Here is a 22,243-nt window from a genome sequence, read left to right on the forward strand (position 1 = left end):
AAAGAAGGAAAAAAAAAGAAAAGAGAAAGAAAGAAAGAAAGAAAAGAAAAGAAAAGAAAAGAAAAGAAAAGAAAAGAAAAGAAAAGAAAAGAAAAGAAAAGAAAAGATACAAAAGAGTCCCTGGAACCTGCCCAGAGGTACCTGCTGTAGCTTTGTATGGTGAACCTCCGTGTTTGTACAGGTTCCTGCTGACAGCTGAAACAGGCGGCCCAGTCTCAGCTGTTGGACAGAGAATGGTTTGCTGGGTAATTTGTTTAAACACCGATTCTTTTACGAGATTAAACCTTTGAGCAAGTGAGCTGCACACCGTTGAGTCACCTGAGATCCTGTGTCCTTAGAGTATGCCCATGCTCGAGCCTTTTGGTTTGGTTTTCGCTTTTGCTTCTTTGAGATAGGGTCTCTCTGAATAATCCCGGCTCTCCTGGAATTCACTGTGTAGACCACGGCTGGCTTCAAACACAGAGATCCACTTGCCTCTGCTGGGATTAAAGGCCTTGCAACACCACTGTTCCTCTGCTGCTGCGAGCTTGAGTCTTAAGGCAGCATAAGAAAGGCAACTCTCCGGGGCTTGTAAATACAAATGTCCTGTCACACAGGGGACAAGTCTGAGCAGGCCCTGGCAATGGTTGACCATGCGGACAAACTTGATGCTGGTGTTTTTCCCAGCTGTATTTGAAGTGAGCTCCTTAATTCAACACATAGAGGAACAGAAAGGAACACTCGTGTTCCTTACTACTCAGTGAACACTCTCTCGTCCCTTACTACCCTTACTTGAGTCTCAGAAGGCTCAGAAGGCTCAAGCTAAGTGCCTGGGAACCCAGGTACAAGGCAGGACACTAATACCTCTCTCGGAGACAAATGCGTCCTCTCCAGATTTAGGAGTCTGATGTTCTGAGTTTACAGCGGTGCTTTATAAGGCTGTGTTTCTTGTCCAGAGTTGTCCAGAGGCAGGAAGAGAGTGGGTGCTTTGAATGAAATAAAAGAAATAAAAAGGAGAGGCAAGGACAATGACCGCTCCTAGGGATGGTGGAGGAGAAAGTTTATTATAGATAAAAGGGAGACATCGAGGCAGACTCGTCTGGGAGTCTTGAGTGGTCATGACCCTGGCCACCATGTGGGAGAGGGGGAAGGAGAAAGGGAAGCCAAGTACAACAGCCAGGAAGACAAAGGTGCAAAGTGGGGGAGGGGGAGGGAGAGAGGATTATACAGGGAGGAGCCTCTGAGGGAAGAGCAGCCAGTCCCTGGGCTGGAGAGTTCAGGGTAGAGGGCAGGGTGTGCCAGCCTTACCCTGAAACAGGAAGGGACTGAAGGATGCTGGGAGAACCTGGAGGCCAGGTCCACTTTGATATGTTAAATAGGCACCTTAGCTGCTTGTGCTGGGGTTTGAAACTTTGCACACACACTTGCATCATAGTAAGTCAATCAAGGACAATATGAAGGACCAACTGGCTAGAGTGGGGTCAGGCAGTTAGTGGTGGCACAAGCACTTAGAGACACCCCCAAAGGCAAGACAAAGGACATCAGCTAGGGCAGTGGCACACGCCTCCAGTCCAGACCATCCAAAGGCAAAAGTAGGAGGGCTGGAGGCATGGTTCAGTAGTTAAGAACGCTGGCTGCTCTCTTAGGGGCCCCCGGTTCAATTCCCAGCACCCGCACTGTTGGAGACCAGGCTGAGAAAAACCAGGACTTTTTAACAGCCTGCATCTGAGAGCCATATAGTTCTTTGTTGAGATCCGAGTTGCCCCCTCCTTCCCAGGGCTGTTTGGCACCCTCCCTGCCAAAACTGCTCTATCTCCCTCTTCCCAAGGCTACTGTCCTAAGCTGACACCGCACTGCAGCTTACAACTGTTGTGACTCCAGTTCCTGAGGATCCAACTTCCACAGAGCAGTGTGTACACCTCGTGGGCAGACATACATGTAGCATCCATACATATAAAATAATGACTTCAGGGCTGGAGAGATGGCTCTGTGGTTAAGAGCATTGACTGCTCTTCCAGAGGTCCTGAGTTCAATTCCCAGCAACCACATGGTAACTCACAACCATCTGTAATGGGATCCGATGCCCTCTTAAGACAACTACAATATACTCATATACATAAAATAAATAGTAAATGTGTGAAGTAATAATAATAACTTTAAAAAAAAAAAAAGCCGGGCGGTGGTGGCACACACCTTTAATCCCAGCACTTGGGAGGCAGAGGCAGGTGAATTTCTGAGTTCGAGGCCAGCCTGGTCTACAAAGTGAGTTCCAGGACAGCCAGGGCTGTACAGAGAAACCCTGCCTCGAAAAACCAAAAAAAAAAAAAAAAAAAAAAAAAAGAGAGAGAGAGAGAGAGAAGAAAAGAAAAGAAAAGAAAAGAAAAGAAAAGAAAAGAAAAGAAAAGAAAAAATCAGAAGCCACAAGGCTGAGTCCAGCTGGACTTCACATGAGACGCTGAGTCAAAAATCAAAATGATTTTAAAAAAATTATTTGGAACAATGAACTCTAAAATAAAGTAAAGAAGTGTATACACACTTTACCTTTCCCTACAAGGAACTTACAACCTGGGAACCTTGCTAGGAGCCAATCCAGACTCCTGTCCATCCAGGAAAGGAAAGCCATGTGTCTAACCACTTTGGTTCTGAGGTCCGCACAGCCGCTGTATTGTACTAGATGGCTTTCCCTGTGCACAGTAGGAATGGACTCCGTGGGTTGAAGTTAAGCAGGTACACGTGTTTGTCCCTTCCAGAACGGCTTCACCCCTCTCCATATCGCCTGCAAAAAGAACCGCATCCGAGTAATGGAACTCCTTCTGAAGCACGGTGCATCTATTCAAGCCGTAACCGAGGTGAGAGCGCTTTCGGGACTCGGGGGACCAGAGAGTATAGCTTCGGCAGCTGTGGGTTTCCGTCTAGGGAAGCAGCTATAGGCCCGCTTGTCTCCTAAGGGGCATCTCGTTGGCATACTGCCATCTCCTGGGTAGGGGTTGTGCTACCAAACAACCCACACTTGGCGGCAGGTGGCTGGCCGAAAGACTGAGAAACGTGTTCCTGTGCTAAGAGAGAGTAAGGACTGTTCTGTGTGGACCGGTCCAGTGAATGAAGTATGGGAGTGTTACAGTTAGGAGCAGGGAAGTCCTGTGTGCATCTCCTCTGAACCCACTGAGAGAATCCATCATTGTGCGTCAGTGCTGGGTCTCCACATAGCAAACAGGCCTGGGTTGCCCGCCCCAGAACTGCCCCACCCCAATCCACCTCTCTGCCTTCCCAACTCCAGGAACTCTCTCTCTCTGCAAATTGGAGCCTTGGCTCTTCTCCTAGAGCAGGTGTGTGTGTCATTCATTTGCCAAGCTGGGCCTGTATGTCTGGAACACCTCTCCCGGGAAATCTGCCCTGGGTGCTCTCCATGGGTCAGTCATGAGCATATTTCTATCCATGCTAATATCCAGTCATCATACCCATGACCCCGTGACTCCCCTGTGACCCCAGAACCCACAGACCAAGGCTTCCTGTCCTCACACACCCACAGTACAGGAAGTCTTGTTGAATGCTTGATGCTGGACACACAAGCTCCTATTGCTTGTATGTGGCATGTTTACCTCGCCTTGAAATGCTTCTAAAATCTCAGCGCACAGTGGTTCGAAAGACCAGAGAAAGGGCGTTTCAGGAGACTCACGCCTGCCTGTGAGGTGCCCTGGTGTTTCTCGTACAGAGCAGTGATTTTAGCTCAGCGCAGGAAAACGCTTCAGGGGTCAGAATGAACTCAGAGACAGGTTGGATTGAAGTTGTTTAAGTGTTCAGAGATGCTTCTCAGTGTTGAGAAGCCTCTGCCAGACTCCAGCTCCCTGAGGCCTTGGGAGGGCAGTTCCCTGACTCCTGGCTCTCCTGTTGCTGGAAAAAGATGACAAACCAAAATACAAAGTTCCCTGTCCTGCTTCATTTGTCTTTATTATTGGGCAGTTGGCAGGCATACTTTTTCTTCTTTCAGCATATACTTTACTTTACGGATAGAATGTGTCTTGTGTGTGTGTGTGTGTGTGTGTGTGTGTGTGTGTGTGTGTTTGCGTGTGTGTGTGTACACATATATATCATATATAATATATACACATATATATAGAATACATATATGTGTGTATATAGAATATATATATTCTATGTGTACATATTAGTATATCTGTTGTAAACATTTATTTTTTTCTCATATATATGAGAACCTGCAGCCTTACCCACGCTAGGCAAAACTCTACCATTGACCTTCAGAACTAGCCCTGTCATTCGTGTGTGTGTGTGTGTGTGTGTGTGTGTGTGTGTGTGTATGTATATATAATTTCTATAGAGATTCACGACACCCTTCTCTCTCTTTAAAGATAAAGGTCATTTTTTTCCTCTTCCTATTATTTTTATCAGGTTCATGTTGTACAGTAATTAAATTCTGAACATTAAAATGATGGTCCAGAGAGGTGGGATCCCATGCCCTCTTCCAGTGTGTCTTAAGATAGTGATAGTGTATTCATATACATAAAATAAATCTTCAAAAAAAATAGAACAAAGTTATATGAGGAGCACAAGGACGTAAACTCCTTCACGTAATTCCTAAGATTTTAAATTCTCTGCTTGGCGTCTCTATTTATACCTGTCATCCATAAACATATTCAGTATAAAATAGCCTTGAATCACTCGGTCCTGCTTCACACAGATACAGTGTTCAGGGAAGGGGCTGTGCACATGTACATGTTCAAAGCAAGCATGCTCTTGTTCTCAATATGCATTAAATGCATTGCATTCATTTACAGTGCTTGTAGGTTAACAAATTGGATGACTGGAATGCCTAGACCCCCTTTTTTTCCTTCATTAGAGGGATGGTTTGCGTTGGCTACTTCATGTATCATGGGGTCCATTTATTCAAAGCTCATGGGCATTCCAAGTCCAGCATAGTGTTTGAATTAGTAGCCAACACTTTACTAAAGTGTGTGTTAGCACTGTGTCCCACATACAAACACACACATGAACACAAGAAAAGTTCCCTAGCAAGGGGAAAATAAACTTTATTTCCCTCCCAACTTTTTCTTAAATTTCTATCAAAAATATAAAATAAATGTTACTTTCCTTAATAAAGTGACATTAAGTCTTTCATAATCACGGGTCTTACTTTAAGGAAGTGACAGTTGTGTTGATATAGTCACCTCATAGAATCTGTGATATAATGATATAATCTTGATGTCTTCTCATTTGACCCCTGAGCTAGTTAAGATGGATGGATGGATGGGTAGATGAGTGGATGGGAGGATGGGTGAATAGATGGATGGAAGGATGGATAGATGGATGGAGCATGGACATGTAGGTAGATATACAAGTAGATGGCTGGAAGCAGGCAGACAGTCTAGCAAATAAATAATCAAGTCTCTTGGGTCATAAGTCAATAACTAGCATTTTCTTTCTTCCCCTTTAGTCGGGCCTTACCCCAATCCATGTTGCTGCCTTCATGGGACATGTAAATATCGTGTCACAGCTAATGCATCATGGAGCCTCCCCAAACACTACCAACGTGGTAAGTAAGTAGCCTTAGCAAAGAAGATCCGTTGTGGGTTTTTAAGATGTTGGGAAAAGTGGCTTTCCTGCATTTACATACTTACTATAAATAAGCTGATTGCTATGTAATTTTATTACTTCCGATACGGAGTTTGGTATTTCAGATACAGATCATGAGAACATCTCTGGTTTCCTTCACTTTGAAGGCAAGATCCCGTTAGTATACAGTTGTCTAAAAATTAAGATTTAAGAAACACGCCTGGCAGTGGTGGTGCATGCCTTAAATCCCAGCACTTGGGAGGAAGAGGCAGGTGGATTTCTGAGTTCCAGGACAGCCTGGTCTACAGAGTGAGATGCCTCTGAAGGCATCCTCTTTAAGAGTGTTCTGCCATGTTGTAGCAAAATCATGGACATCTAAGTGAGCAGGTCACCAGACAGTATTTCCCCCAAGCTGAGTGTGTCATCAAATCTACGTAGGAGATGGTTTAGCATAATTACCTGAGCAGTAGCTGCTCACCCTGAGCATCCTGTGCCATGCAACATTGTTTTACAGTGTTTCAAATTTGGCATCATCTTTTCAGCCCAATGGACCACAAGGGTAAGACTGCTGGTTTAACTCACGGCCAATAAAGAAGCGAAGACAGGCAGTATTAATCACTGAGAAGGTGTACCGTGTGGTCTTGCACATCCACTTGTGTAGGGTTAAAACAGATGTTACTTTCCTTCATTAAGAAACAGTGTATAATAAAGCAAAGAGCAACCTCAGGTTCTTTCCAGGAAGCACAAGGCATGCAAGGCCACTGTCCTCTCCATCCATTCAGATGGATGGCTTATTGGGCAAAGCTTATTTTATAAAAGTTACTTCCACATGGATTTTGCTCGTGGGAGCAAGTGTATTTGGTTTTTATTACGTATATATTTCATTGTATACTCTGTTATGTTGGCATTCTTGTGAGTGAGTGAATGAATGAATGAATGAATGATCTGAGTTAGAGACTATTGGGCGAAAGGATAAAGGGGGGAAATTGCCCCTCATGATGGTACCAAGAAATGGGATCTGATCTATTGAGGTTACTGCAGGTGAGCCACATCAGACACCAGTGAGGTTACACTGTGTCCTTGTCACCCTGGGTCAGGTTCCTGGGAACATTTTTATGTGGTTATTTTCCTATATTTCCAGCAAGGAGTTACTCAGGGCACTATTTTTTGTTAAAACAAACAAACAAACAAAAAACAATCACTATAACTTCATGCCAACGAAGCATGCTAGTTGTCTTGAGAGTTGCTGTTAATTGACTTTTTCGTACTTTCCCCAGAGAGGAGAGACGGCATTGCATATGGCAGCTCGATCCGGGCAAGCGGAAGTGGTGCGGTATCTGGTCCAAGATGGAGCTCAGGTAGAAGCAAAAGCTAAGGTAAGGGCATGACGTGGGACCTTAAAACTGCAACTGAGGTGGAAGTCTGGGGTTCAGCAAACCTTGAGGTGAATGACCACTGCCTCTCAAAAGCAGGGTTTTATTAATCAGACCTTCCAGGGATGAAGGTCTCCACCCAATAATCATATAAACATATTCTGCTTCATAGCCACTCAGCTGTTGGAACACAGCTACATACAATGAGGAACTGCCCTGGGCACATTGTGAGGCCCAAACAGGTTAGAAACCAGATCCAGGCAAGTCCAGGGGGAAATTTCTAGAACAATTGCAGCCTATAAATATGAGTCCGTATTTGGGGTTAACTTATATGTCTGTCACCTTGCACAGCCTCAAAAGGATATGGTTTTCTTTCCCTTCTATAAAATACGAAGCCAGAACGCCCCAGATTGGACAGACTGGCTCATAACAGAAGTCCAAACATTTGGAACACTGAGCTGCCACCCCAGCCTGGCTGAGTAATGTCTTAAGTCATTGATTTTCCTTCAGTGGTAGCTGTAGGGGGATCCCAAAGTGTCGCTCGAAGTCCGTGGTCTAGATCTCAGCTATGCCTCTAACTTAGTAAAGTGGAAGGACCAGAGAGGTTCATAAGAGCCCTCACACACATGAGTGCTGATTACAGAGTATCTAGTCCATACTGAAGATGGCACTTACACTTTGAGTTTCCTGAGGGAGGTAAGATATGAGAGACCCACTGCCTGAGGTCTCCTCAGCTGACTGCCTGAAGTTGACTCTTGGGCAACTGAGTGACATCTAGCATTTCTCTGTGACATACGTAGAACTTTGCCATTCATTGAGAGTGAAAGCAACTCTATATGCTAATGAGGGATGTGTCCATTTAAGTTTTCATAAAGGATGAAATCTTGGCTGAATAGTTGACAGTCTAGGAAGTAGCACTCCTTCAGTTTTTCAGAGTTCATCCATACTTTGATCTCACAATTGTCAATGTCGAGACTGCTACTTTGCATAAATATATATACATATATGACTGTATATATGTGCATGCGTTGTGTGTATATACACATAACACACACACATACACACACACACACACACACGCACACGCACACACACACACACACACACACACACACACACATAAAATGTTGAGGGCCATTTCAGAAACCATTAGGAATCCTTGCCCAATTGAGCCAAAATTCAGCTAATGAGTATTTGTGAAGTCAGAAACTCAAACAGTAATTTTAAAAACCAGTGCTCTGCCCACTCCCCAAACCTGTGAGGCTCTAGTTCCTAAGGGTTCCACAACCTTCCCAGACAGTCCAGACAGTGCACCAGCCAAGGAGCAAGTGCCCAAACACATGAGCCTGGAAGGGACACCTCACAGCCCATCCCCAACACTCCCCGGATGCTTCCTATTGGTGGTGTAGCCTCTTTGGCCTTGATCTCAACCTTCATGCAAAGAAATACCCATATTCTGATCTACCCTCCTCTCTGCCTCTCCTATCAGGGGTGTTTAAAGACACTGACACATTTTCGTAGGTATTTCTTTTTTCTTTAAGATTTATTTGTTTCATGTATGTAGGTATACTGTCGCTGCCTTCAGACATACCAGAAGGCAGCATCAGATGCACATTACAGATGGTTGTGAGCCACCATGTGGTTGCTGGGAATTGAACTCAGGACCTCTGGAAGAGCAATCAGTGCTCTTAGCCACTGAGCCATCTCTCTAGTCCTTTGTGGGTATTTCACTTGGTGGAATGACATGGGGGCATTTTGGGGGCACCTATCTGGTCAGATTAGGAAAGAGTGGCCCTTCCAGTTGTCTCAAGCTCCCTCACATGCAGGATTCAGGGTGAGCTTCATGCCTTTGGGTGAAACTGTAATAAGTTATCCCTGTGTTGTGGCCATTGCAGCCCTGGCTGCCAGGATGCACAGCTTGACAAACTCCGAAGGCAGGACCCCTGCATGGCCCTATTCTGTCCTCCCTAGCTTTTGACTGTGGGAAAATGTGGCACTCATAGAGCAATAAAGCAATAAAGTCATGTCGGGTTGGCTTGTGGACATAAATATAACTCCTAGGCATGAATTTTATTGAGATTAGTTCTCATCCCCTCTGTCCCCCCCCCCCAAAGTCTATAGATTACAAGTGATGCTCTGTGGCAGGTGGTGAAGAGAAAAGATTCAGGTAGAACTGCCTTACACACTCTTACACAAATTGAATAAGAGTTGCACACATCTCTGACTTGGGCCGTTAACATCCGCTGCATTTCTCGTATGGCACCGTCCCTTTGCGAGCTCACAAGCCTTGTGTTTTTACCTTGCATCTAGGATGACCAGACTCCACTCCACATCTCAGCCCGACTCGGGAAAGCTGACATAGTGCAACAACTGTTACAGCAAGGAGCGTCCCCCAATGCAGCAACAACTTCTGGGTACACCCCTCTTCACCTTGCGGCCAGAGAGGGGCATGAGGATGTAGCTGCGTTCCTTCTGGATCATGGAGCATCTTTATCCATAACAACAAAGGTATAAAGATGCAGCTCCCAAAGCACACCCTGCTCAGAGTCTCCCACACAATGATGATGGGTTAAGAGTCTCTGGTTCTAGATCTACAGGAGGCCTCCAGGCTAGTCATGGCCCTGGCCAGCGAAGTCTTAATTGGCAGGGAAGTAGCTATTTGTACTTGAGGAATTTTCTTTTGGTCTTAAGTTTCTCAATATGTCATCTTCTTAGGATATCTTGATGACATCGAGAATTAGAGGGTTTTTTTTTTAAGATTTATTTATCTTATGTATGTGAACACACTGTAGTTGTCCTCAGACACACCAGAAGAAGGCATCATATCCCATTACAGATGGTTGTGAGCCACCATGTGGTTGCTGGGAATTGAACTGAGGACCTCTGGAAGAGCAATCGGTGCTCTTAACCTGAGCCATCTCTCCAGCCTGAGAATTTCTTTTAATTACTTGAGAGACATAAGTAGCAGTTTCAAATAAACCTGCTGATTTCCTTTGTGATAGTTGGTTGACCTATGGTTTGATTAATTCATCTGATGTCTTCAAATAATATCCTCTTGTGGCTGTAATGTGCACACAGAATGCATAATTGGTTTGTTTGTTTGCTTGTTTGTTTTATCTAATTTTATAAGAACTCCATGAACATAACAAGTATAATAGCACGACAGATTGGCCTATGGCATGTCCTGAGAAGAGAATATTGGGTACTGTAATCTCTTTTCTGGCTATGGATAAGAAGGACTAAGAGATACCATGACCAGCACAACGCTTACAAAGGACAACATTTAATTGGGGCTGGCTTACAGGTTCAGAGGTTCAGTCCATTATCCTCATGGCGGGAAGCGTGGCAGCATCAGGGCAGGCACAGCACTGGAGGAGCTGAAAATTCTCCACCTTGATCAGCAGGCAGCCATGAGATGACTGGTTTCCAGCCAGCAATGAAGAGGGTCTCAAAGCCCACTCTCACGGTGACAAACTTCCTCCAACAATACCACACCTACTCCAACAAGGCCACACCTCCCAATAGTGCCACTCCCTGGGCCAAGCATATTCAAACCACCACACATACTTACAGGGAAAAAAAAAAGCTCTGAATAAAGTGACCACCCCAAACTTCATCTCCCATGATTCATTGGGCTGTTTAGGAGAATCGAGTTATAAGTTTCTGGATATCATTTAGAACGTGAGACAGAATCATGGGTGATGGGGATCACAGGGTACCCCTAAGCCCTTCTCCATCTTAGCTGCCTACTGGCACTAGTTGGCAGTAGTCTTTTGAGGTACTATGTGTTGGTCCTGCCCCAGTCTCTGATGAAAGCTTGGGACCCTCCCTAATGTTGTGTGCTGACTGACTTGTTGATACCCAGATCCTTACAGGCTCTGGAATCATGGGAGAACAGCCAGGAACTCTAAGCATCCAAGTCTTACATGTGTCATTCCTCAGTTCACCTCAGGGAGCGAAGATGAAAGAACCTCAGACTGTTCCTGGAGGCAGGAGTGTGCCTCAAGACATTGTGTGCATCTGTGGTGAAGGAGAGGAAAGGGGAAAGGCACGTGACCTCTGCTGATATGAGCTCACAGAGGGGTTTCCGAAGCACACCGCCACAGGCCTGCAATGGGCTCGCAGGCGACATGTTAGACATTTTTGCACTGTGATACAACCCTGTGGTCTACAACTGTGTTAAGCCACAGTCCCAGCTACCATGAGACACCTATTGGTAGATAGAGACTGCATAGCCCGTAAGACTAGAAAAGTCTTCAGCTGTTATGCGTTACCTTAGACCTTACTTACACATGCGTGTAACTCATCTTCATCAGTAGAATAAGCCATCCACCCTTAGAAGCCCTGCCCTGGGTAACTTCCATTCATGATGTTTTTACATTTCCCTCTTCAGAAGGGATTCACCCCTCTGCACGTGGCGGCCAAGTATGGGAAGCTTGAAGTTGCAAGTCTCCTGCTGCAGAAGAGTGCGTCTCCCGATGCCGCAGGGAAGGTATGACATCATCAGCCACCTGTAGCAGATCACTTCCACAATAACAAACCAGCACTTGCTAATACCACTCCCCCCAAGCCCNCCCCCCCCCACACACACNCCCAGCCACTCTGATGGTATCTAAGCCATACTGAAGTCTCACTAGGGTGAAGACTATTTGGGATCAGGTGAATATGCTGGCTCACATACAATGGGACCTGAACGTGAATAATACTGTCTGTTGTACCCAGTCTAACCCCATTTCCTAAATCTAAGAATCTCCTACTAAGACACTTTTGACCCTGGTTGTTGTCTCTGCACGTGTTTTCAGAGCGGGCTAACTCCACTGCATGTAGCAGCGCATTACGATAATCAGAAAGTGGCCCTTCTGCTTTTGGACCAGGGAGCCTCACCCCACGCCGCTGCGAAGGTATTTGTAACTCACAGCGTAAGAACTGAATGTGTACCATGCATCTGTCTCAATACAAGCATCCCTTCTTGCTAATAGTGTAGTGTTCTCATTGTTTAGACCTGGCTTATAAAGGTTACAGACAGAATGACCCAAAAGCTATATGCCTTCCGGTGTTTAGTCACCCCCCCTGTAGTAGGTGCTCAATAAATACATATTTGTCAGTTGATTTCCTTGGGATCACCGGGACATCCTGGGGAAGAAAGAGAGTTCAAACACTCCTCAGCCAGATTGAAAACATCCACGGGGCCTATGGAAATAGAAAGCTCTAACTTGTGAGACCCAGGAGATATGTGAGTTTGGTAAAGTGTGAGCCAGATCCCGAGTGCTCATGCCAAAAGTCAGGTATAAAAGCACACATCCGCTGCGGAGACAGAGGCAGAAGGATCGCTGGGGAATGCTGGAAGCCAGGCTAGTCTAATCATTAAACTGCAGATTCAGTGAGAGGCCCTGTCTCAAAAGATAAAAGTGGAGAAGCAATTGAGGAAGACATCCAACATCAGCCTGGAGACTACATACTCATATGTGCATGCGTACACACACACTATGCGCATTCATACACACTCATGTGCATGCGTACACCAGTCCATGCATATATAACGCATTCAAGCATGCGCACACACACGCAGAAAAGTCCTGACTTATCAACATTTATACAAGCACAGACTGATTGCATTTCCCTCAGAAAAACACTGCCTGCAGGAGCTTTGCATTCCACAGAACAACCTAAAGAGTTTCCTGGGTGAGTTTCTATTACTGTTACGGGGACTGTTATGTTATTCTTGTTATTGGGGAATTTTTGACCAGTGGACATGTTAGATTTCTGAGAAATAAACACAAAGTATAGTGCACTCAGCCCTCGTGTCACCCCACTATTCTGACCTGGCATGTCACAATGCAGCCTCCTTAAGGACACCTGGTTGCTGAGCGGGCGGCTGTGACACGACACCAAACCAGTACAAACCAGAATCTAAACGTTTTTATCTGATTCTTTTAATGTGTTTTATTGGTTCAAGGATTCTTTGGTGTCCCTAATACTTTTGAGCTGTGCCTTGAGTGTTCTTCAGGGTTGTGTCAAGTTCATCACATCGCAGGTCAATGAGCCTGGCCTGTTCTAGGTAGCGGTACTGTAAGAGAGAATGTTCTGCGCACTTCCTCCGTTAGAGAAGATGTTGCCGTTGTTGTAGTGAGATCTGTTGTTGTTGTTGTTGATTTGTTTGTGTACATGTGGGGGTCAGAAGAAATTTTGCAGAAGTTGGTTCTCTCCTCCCAGCATGAAGACTCCAGAACCATAGGTTTGGCATCCAGTGTCTGTACCTGATATTCCCGCTCTTCTCCCACAGGTTCAGGCTTATCCTCAGAATCTCCTAGCCAAATGTTTAAGTCATTTGCACTACACAGTGAAATCTGCTCAAAAATTAAATTCTAAATACTTTTCCCCAGAGTATCAACTTTGGCATTGGCTCACCTGTAAAGAAAGCTTTCTTAGTTATACCTTTGCAAAATTAAAAATTAAAAAAAAAAACCAGAACAAACAAAAACCCAACTTTTTCTTGATAGAATTGGCAGTGTGTACCTTAGAGAGTGGAGTTTAAAAATAAGGCAGACTGAAGTCTCATATAATAGCCAGTTTTATTCAGAGCATCAGACAATTTATATTCTGAGGGTTAAGAGTCACATGAATCAAGTCTCCAATCACAAGGATAAGTTGCCCATGGTGGATAAGCATCATATGGCAAAACCACATTTTTCCATAGCAACTTAGAAAGAAATAACAATAACCACTTTTAATGAATAATCTGACTTATTAACTCCGATCTACTATACCTGGGAGGGGCACAAAAGCACATTCCAAGAACAATTCTGTTTCTGAAGAAACTGAGGTCGCAAGACTCCTCTCTTGTTTTCTTAGAGTTTTCTTAGAGCCACTCATAATTCTCCTCACACAACTCCATCCTTAGTCAAAAACAAACAACAGCTTTAGAAGAAAAGAAACTTAAGGCATAGAGCAAGTAAGCCCACCTCCCAGTGACACACCTCCTCCTACAAGGCCACGCCTCCCAAATCTTCCCCAACCGGTTCAACCAATGAGCAGCCCAACATTCAAATATGTGCGCGATAGGGGGAGGCCAGAGGAGCTTCTTCAGGTCAGTTTCCCCAGCAAATCTCCAATCCCAAGAACAAAGGAAAGACCTGCCTTTTTATTACCTTTTAGGGACAGCAGGAAGCTTTACATCATGTTCTCTAGATCAGCACAGCGTATAATGACAAGGAGCAGAGAGGACCCAGGTACCTGGTATGGCCATAAATCCAGAGGAGGCTGCAGTTAGTCCAAAGCAGAAAGGCCTTTTTAGCTCTCTGACCTAGAGAGAGCTGCACAGGGGTGTGGCCTGATTCAGGCTATGGACTCTGTCCTAGAGGTTCAGGCCTGTGTTTTCAACAACTGTGAAGTTTCTATACATCTAGAGAAGAACTTTGGCTAGTCACTTACCCATGACTCTTCCTCATCCTCCATCCCCTTCCTACGGATCACTTTCCCCATCTTCCTCCCCCACCAGTAGTTGAGCATGTGAGAGAGAGTGAATGTGTGATACCCGTCTTTCCGTGCCTGTCACATTGCACGTTAAGGAGAGAGAGTCTGACACACGCCTGCAGAGAGGATGCGTAAGGCTGTGTGCTGGCTGTAAGCAGCCAGTCACAGAAGAACATGCACTACCCACTTAGAAGGATGGCATCAGAAATGGCTAGGGGTGGAGAGCTGGGTTAATGGACACAGCTTTCAGCTGAGGAAGATGGGGGCTTTCTGGGGGTGAGGGGTGACGGGGTGGCCACTCTATGGCTGACATCATGTGCTGGTTATCAACCTTTAAAACCACTTTTCAGTAGGAAAAGTTGGTTGTGTGTGTTTCACTAAATGGTGGTGGAATTTAATATCCATCTACTTTTACTTTGTTGCATGTTAATATCTGTGGTAGATTGAGAATGGTTCCATAGGCTCACATATTTGAATGTTTGGCTGCTCATTGGTAGAACTGTTTGGGGAAGATTTGGGAGGTGTGGCCTTGTTGGAGGGGGTGTGTCACTGGCTTTGAGGTTTCAAAAACTCACATGGCCGGCCAGTCAGTCTCAGTCTCTCTCTCTCTCTCTCTCTCTCTCTCTCTCTCTCTCTCTCTCTCTCTCTCTCCCCCCCCCCTCCCCCTTATCTATCTCTATCTCTCTNCTCTCCCCCCCCTCCCCCTTATCTATCTCTATCTCTCTGCTTTCAACTTGCTGATAAGATGGAAGCTCTTACCTGCTGCTCCAGTGCCAAGCTTGCCTGCCTGATGTCATGCCCTACCCGCCCCGCACCCACCCACCCCCCACCCCATGATGACCACGGTCTCTAATTCTCTGAAACTGTAACCAAGCCCCCAATTAAATGCTTTCTTTTATAAGTTGGCTTGACCACGGCGTGTCTTCACAGCAATAGAGAAGTAACTAAGACGGTGTCTTTGTGCTTGTGGGCCTGTTTCTAAGGAGCCTCAGAGCCTTGATAGACAATGAGTATACAGAGAGTAGATAATCTAGCTGTTCTCACAAGGGGGTGATAATGCTGGCGCACTAGTGCCAGCCAGGCAAGGAGAAGCGGTACTTATGGAATGATATGAGTGGAAAGAAATGAGCCTGGTTTATTTTTGTGTTCATAAAGAGGTCAGAGACTTGGGGTCGGACCCAGTGGTAGAGCATCTAGCATGCGCATGACCCCGGATTTACTCTCAAGCACACCTGTCATCCCAGCACTCTGGAGAGCAAGGCAGGAGGATGAGAAGTTCAAGGTTTCCCTACCCTTGGATATATAGTGGAGCATAAGGGACCCAAGACCCGATTTCAATAAAGTAAAATAAAAATTAAAATAAAATAAGTAGTCAATATCCAGCTTTGCATCTATCAAATAGAATTTAGAATGAATGCTTCCAAATTCACAAACTCACTGCTCAGTAGTCGAAGAGCAGCACCAGTAAATAATAACTCTGTTATGTTCCATTAACCTGAGGCCACAGTCAATTAAGCATCAACTTTTCTAATGGGACATTGATCCTCGGTATCATGGCACATTGCCTGGGCCAGTGTTTATGTCCCGACATCCCTGTAACACCATCTTCAGATCAGTACTGCAAGCCAGAGACTTTGCACACTTTGGATCCTGAGCAGACCGGTTATCTCAGTGACAGGCTGGCTTATCCTCCACACAGCGCTTTCAACAGCAGAATTCTTTCCAGCACCAAGGGAGCAAACACAAAGCTCACTTCTGCCTCTTTAAAGGAACAGGAAGGTCACAGGACTGCCCAGCTTCCCCAGAAGCCCCACCCACCTCTGATCTTGAGTTCTCATTGGCTACTTTTTTGCTGTGAGAGATGATGGGAAGTGTAGTTTTCAGTTGGGTACGGTTTTCTTTCAATAAAAAGAATGCATACATCCTCTGCTGCTTTCACCCCCACAAGTGCAAGTTTAGATTCTGAATGCCAGGAGACAGAGCTTCAGAGGGTGCCATTAACACCACCCCAGCTGCTCCCTCTATGCACCCCCTTCTTCTTCACCCCCTTTTCAAAATCGCGGGTACCTTACATGCTTCCTAGAAGCATGATGTGTGACTTTAGGTGACTGGGATGCTAAAAAGTACATCTGCTAAGGGATAATGGGATGCTAAGATCTATTTTTACCTGATCTGTCTCCAGAGACAGGATGCTATGCTAGAAAGAAGCTTGACTTGGTTGCTGGCAAAATTGAGAGGCTAATTAGAAAGCAGCACTTGAGCCTGTAGCAACTGGTCATACCTCTTACATATCAGTGTGTGTGTGCGCGCGCGAAGCATGGTGAGGACTATCAGTTGGGATTTAAATGCCATCTATTGCTTTTGATAACTGTTTTTAGTGTGGCCCACATCGGTTCACGTGACACATATCATGTCTTCAGCAAGAATGTTGGGAAGTGAGGCTTGAGAGACAGTGTAGCAGTCAGGAATATCTTGTACTCTTGCAGAGGACCCGGGCTCAATTCCCAGCACCCACATGACAACCATCTACAACTCCAGTTTCAGGGGTCAATGCCCTTTTGTGCCCTCTGGGCACACAAGGCACATACATGGTACACATACATGCAGGGAGACACTGATACACATAAAGTAAAAACAAATGCTTTGTTTTAGAGTGTGAGGCAGTAAAGATGTAAGATTATGATTTGATTGGGCTGCAGAAATGCCTCAGTGGTTCAAAGCATACTGCTCTTACCGAGTCCAGAGTTTGGGTCCCAGCAACCACACCAGGAAGCTCAAACCCCTCATAACTCTAGATCCAACAGATGCAAGAACAGCTTCTGGTCTTTGTGGGCACCTGCGCTCATACATACACACAATTAAAATCTTTTTTGAGATGATAAAAACATTTTAAAGGATTATTCTATAATTGGCTCTCCCTGGTTGGTTTATCAAATTAGTACATCTTCCTTGAAGATAGACAGGAACCAAGTAGCATTTTGCTTTCCTGAAAACAGAGCTTAGGAAGCTCCAGATAAATTCTTTGCCTCCTATTGAAAGTATTTCCTCAGAGTCTCTGACATAATCTTGGTTCTCTTACCTTAGACTGTAATTTGTACCTCCGAAGGAACCACGATAAGCCTTTGAAGCTGTGATTCTCCGTCTGCGGATAGCGACCCCTGGTGGTCACACATCAGATATCCTGCACATGAGATTGTTTAGATTATGATTCCTAACAGTAGCAAAATTACAGCCACGAAGTAGCCGTGAAAATACTTTTATGTTTGGGGGAGGTCACAACATGAGTAACAGTGTCACAGGGTCTTAGACTTAGGATGGTTAAGAACCGTAAAGAATAATGTGTATCTTGTCTGGCGTGGCACACATTGTAAAGATGCTAGGGCTTTTTTAATTGTTCCTGAGGACCTAGAATTTGTGGGATACATTAGAAGACAGCAAGATTGTCATGTCTGAGATGGTAGCAAACCCTTTCCTGGTTGGGGGCAGGAAGTGACTAACACATGATCTTTTTTTTTTCTTCTCTTTCATTGATGTCGTTTGTTTTTGAGACGGGTCTCACCATGTAGCCCAGGCAGGCCTTGTCTTCCCAAATGCTGGACTTATGAACATGTAACGCCACACGTGGGCTCAGCTGAATAGTCCTTTATAAATGTAAAAACACAGAAGATTCCTGATAAAGATTTCTCCAAGCCTTTACTGCCCACACTGTTAGTGTTAGGCACGTTGACTAATCCTGTTTTCTCTTTTTATGCTGCTTTGTGAATTTTCTCTTGGTAGGTAGTGAGCTGTCTCTTGCCCTCATGTCTTACACTGTAGCCTTGGGCAAAGTCCAGTGTTCCTCTGGACTAGAGACATAGGTCCCTGAAGGGTGTGTCGGAGCATTTGGTCAGAGGGCCAAACGGTTCTCAGGGTAAGCTGGTGTTTCTACATGGCAATAGGTCAAGACTAAAAATAGGAATATAAAACCTCCTTCTGCCCTGGCTTAGCGAGTCAGAGGAGTCTAGAGGTGACATTTCCACTCTTCACTTCCACTCGCTACGGTCAAGTTCATGTCCGTATCACAGTGCAATCTTGACTTTCTTGTAGATGGTAAAGTCCCAGAAGCACTTTCGCAGGTCAGACACTCAAGTCTCCTGAGACCCAACTAATTAACAGGAGTCTCTGTCTACAGCAGAATATCAGGACCATCTGAGGGAAGGGTGGCTGAATATTCCGAGAGGATTGGAGCATCTAATTCTGACTGCAGAGTCTCCTTCCTTCCTTCCTTTAATCGATGCGTGCCTGTCACTTTGAAACACGCTATGAGGAGATAGCCTATGCCCTCGATAGCTTCAAACTGCAGCAAGAAGAGACAACTATGTAAATGAGAGAATGTCACTAAATGTCCAGTACTGGGGTCAAAGGGGTCAAAAACAAAGTGGTGGCTGGGTGGTGGAAGTCGAGAGGCAAAAAGAGGCAGCCGAGTTCCCTGAGGGCATGAGTTTTTGATTGCCTTGTGCTGTCTTCATAGGCTCACTGTGGGAAAGTGTTCTCGGTGGAGTGAGGCAAGCCAGGGAAACCTGAAACAATAATTTCTCTGAATATCTGCAGGGCGGTGGGTCTGGCTATCGAGTACAGAGGGTCAGACAGACCATCAGAAATCAATGAGGAAAAAAAAAAAATAACTCCCCTGAAGATTAAAGATTGCAGCTTGCAGGCAGTACGTGGTGTCTTCATTCTTTGGGGGCTGCTCTGACACCATATTGATAAGGGACAGGGGACTTCTCACTGTTCTGGGGGCTGGGAAGGCCACGATCGAGGAGTTGACATCCTGCAAGGGTCTTGTGTGTCATCCCATGGCAGACAGTGGAAGGACAGAGAGTGGCAGGGAGCTAAACGCGTCTTCTCAAAAGCTCATTCTCATAACCCCTTCCCTCCATCTCAGCTGTAAGAGCCTCTTGGAGGACAAAGCCTCCTGCATCCTCACCATCACTTACAGGTCCCAATTCCCAAGGCCACTGATGGGGGGTGGGGGGTGTGGGTGGGAAGGTTTCCAGCACATGAAGACTAGGATCACCTTTCAAATCAGACAGACAGTCAACTGATTTGAGGAATGGAGTTTTGAATGTCTCTGAGTATGCCCCTTTGATAACATATGGCTGACTCCTGAAGCCCCAGTTAACTGCAGTAATATTTATTGAGCACCTACTTTTATAGATGTCCTTTGCAGACAACAGCAGCATGCCAACTCTGTTACTTTAAATTGTACTTTTCCCGACCCAGAACTGCACTTTCGAGGCTATTTGGTTTAGCAGTTTCTTTACTTCGTCATGTTTTCCCGTATGGTTAAAGAGAGCCACTAGAAAGGGAAACGCCCTGCATGCATGTTTTCCTGGTACTAGATGTGACTGAGTGATTGGTTTTTGACAGAATGGCTATACACCACTGCACATCGCCGCCAAGAAGAACCAGATGGACATAGCCACGTCCCTGCTGGAGTACGGTGCTGATGCAAACGCGGTTACCCGGCAAGGAATTGCGTCCGTCCATCTTGCGGCGCAGGAAGGGCACGTGGACATGGTGTCGCTGCTCCTGAGTAGAAACGCGAATGTCAACCTGAGCAATAAGGTGACTCCCTTCTCTACAGAGCAAACCACACCAATTATATCCTCAGAAAAGTCTGAAAATTGATCAAAATTTTCACTGCACATAGAAATATATATGCAGGGCTGGCAAAATGTCTTAGCATGTTAAAGGATTTGTTGACAAGCCTAATGACCCAAGTTCCATTCCCTCAAACCCACAGGTAGATGAAGAGAATGGACTCACACAAGTTCATTAACATTAACAATGTAGCAAGAACATTACCATGATGTAGCACTGTATTATTACAATACCTGTAGTATTGTAATACTATGCATTAATATTCAATTGATTAAATTTAATTAACTAAATTAATTGATTTTGTTAATTTGATATTTATTATCATTTATTCATTAGTAAATAATTAATAAAATTATATTTAATATTATGTATCAATGTTAAATTCATATTAATTAATATTAATAAAATATACAGTATTTTAATAATTGTCAATAACTTTTTGCTGAAGTTAACCACACTGATAACATATTAAAACTGCAACGTGGTTTTGAGTTTAGAGCCTCTGATGTATAGTGATCACCCACATATGTTTTGGGGGGCACACAGTATGATTGCTTCTCTTGGCTTTAAAAATATGACTACAAAGAAGTGAATAAGATGGAAAGAGGGTCCAGATGGATCAACTGTCATAGTCTGGAGCAATGTGGGTCTGTGGTGAACATCCCTGCCACTCTGGGGTACACCTGAAATGTTTTTATGAAGTCTGTGGTCGGCAGGGCTGACGTCGGGCTCTTACAGAGTGGTACATACCCTTACTCTGTGGGCTTTTCCTTTAAGAGTCAAAGCTACTTTCCTAGGACTCACAAGCCAGATCTCCAACCCAGCCACATGCATGCACTCGCCCTAGCTATGACTGACGGCCACGCCCTTGGAATCTCTTGCAGAGCGGTCTCACCCCACTCCACCTGGCTGCTCAAGAAGACCGAGTGAATGTGGCCGAGGTCCTTGTCAACCAGGGGGCCCACGTGGATGCGCAGACGAAGGTACATCTCCTTTCTCATCCAACGAGGGAGGAGCCCAACCAAGTGCCCTGGAGTGGCCCCTGCCTCCGTAGGAAGGCTGCAGCCATGGCATAGGCAGAAAGCTGTCCCAATCCTGTCAGCCATGCTCAGCACTTTTCTTTGAGTATCTGGTCAGGTGTTCTCTCATTGGCCCAAATTCTTCTTTAGCTGCATGGCAATGTCCTGTATCATCATCATCCATCCTGACACATATCTGCTTTGGGGATGGTGTGACCAAAAAAAAAAAGGAAAATGGAAAGAAAGAAAGAAAGAAAGAAAGAAAGAAAGAAAGAAAGAAAGAAAGAAAGAAAGAAAGAAAGAAAAACTTGATGGCAGGCGATCAAAGTTTATCCTGTGTGATTAGTGAGGGGTGAAAGCTACTCCCTTGTTGTTTATTTCATGAATCCCTTATTGTCTGTGCAGTTGACCTGTGGTTCCTCTCATTTTTATTTTTCTTCCTTTCCCTCTGGTAAAATACCTCTTCCAAAAAGACATGCAACACTGGCTAATGCTGTGCAATGCCACCCACCGTGCAAGCACAGAGAAGAACATGCATATTCTGTGAAAATGTAAGAGATATTTTTCCTGTGTTTCTTTCCTCGGGACATTGGAGACAGGGTCTCCCCACGTAGCACTGGCTGCCTGAATCTCACTCTATAGACCTGGCTGGCCTTAAACTCACCGAGGGCCACCCACCTCTCCTTCTGGAGTGCTGGGACTAAAGGTGTGCACCAACACTGTTCTTCCCTGGCACGAGTCGGTTCATTCCAGGGAAAGAATGCTGAGCTGGGCACAGTGGCTCATCCCTGTGATCTCAGCACTTGCTAAGCTGAGGCAGGAGGGTAGCCATAGTTCAAGGGTAGCCTACGCTACAGTGAATTCCATGCTGAGTTTTCAGCACATGGAACTCTGTTTCAAAGACATGAATGCCTGTTAAATGTCATGTGCACCCAAACATTGCTGTGCATGACAGGGGTTAGTTCTGAAGATGACTTGGGGGAGGTTTAAGGCAGGAGCAGCTCACTGCCCTACATACAGGGCACACACACACACACACACACACACACACACACATATACACACATACATTAACACATACACACACACATACACACACACATATACACACATACATTAACACATACACACATATACACATATACACACATACATTAACACACACATACACACACATATACACACATA

The 22,243-nt window shown here is 45.1% G+C and overlaps 1 protein-coding gene across 21 annotated transcripts in view; it reads left to right on the forward strand.

The window, feature by feature from the left end:
- Ank3 (ankyrin 3) overlaps window positions 1-22,243 on the forward strand; it is a 484,298-nt gene that overhangs the window by 330,342 nt on the left and 131,713 nt on the right. For all 21 annotated transcript variants that reach the window (XM_021205641.2, XM_021205642.2, XM_021205643.2 and 18 more), the window contains 8 exons: window positions 2,730-2,828; window positions 5,429-5,527; window positions 6,825-6,923; window positions 9,231-9,428; window positions 11,314-11,412; window positions 11,723-11,821; window positions 19,803-20,000; window positions 20,921-21,019. In XM_021205641.2, the coding sequence (XP_021061300.1) occupies window positions 2,730-2,828; window positions 5,429-5,527; window positions 6,825-6,923; window positions 9,231-9,428; window positions 11,314-11,412; window positions 11,723-11,821; window positions 19,803-20,000; window positions 20,921-21,019 (990 nt within the window). The remainder of the gene's footprint in view (window positions 1-2,729; window positions 2,829-5,428; window positions 5,528-6,824; window positions 6,924-9,230; window positions 9,429-11,313; window positions 11,413-11,722; window positions 11,822-19,802; window positions 20,001-20,920; window positions 21,020-22,243) is intronic.

Source organism: Mus pahari, chromosome 9 (genome assembly GCF_900095145.1).
Source record: "Mus pahari chromosome 9, PAHARI_EIJ_v1.1, whole genome shotgun sequence".
NCBI classification, from domain to species: domain Eukaryota; kingdom Metazoa; phylum Chordata; class Mammalia; order Rodentia; family Muridae; genus Mus; species Mus pahari.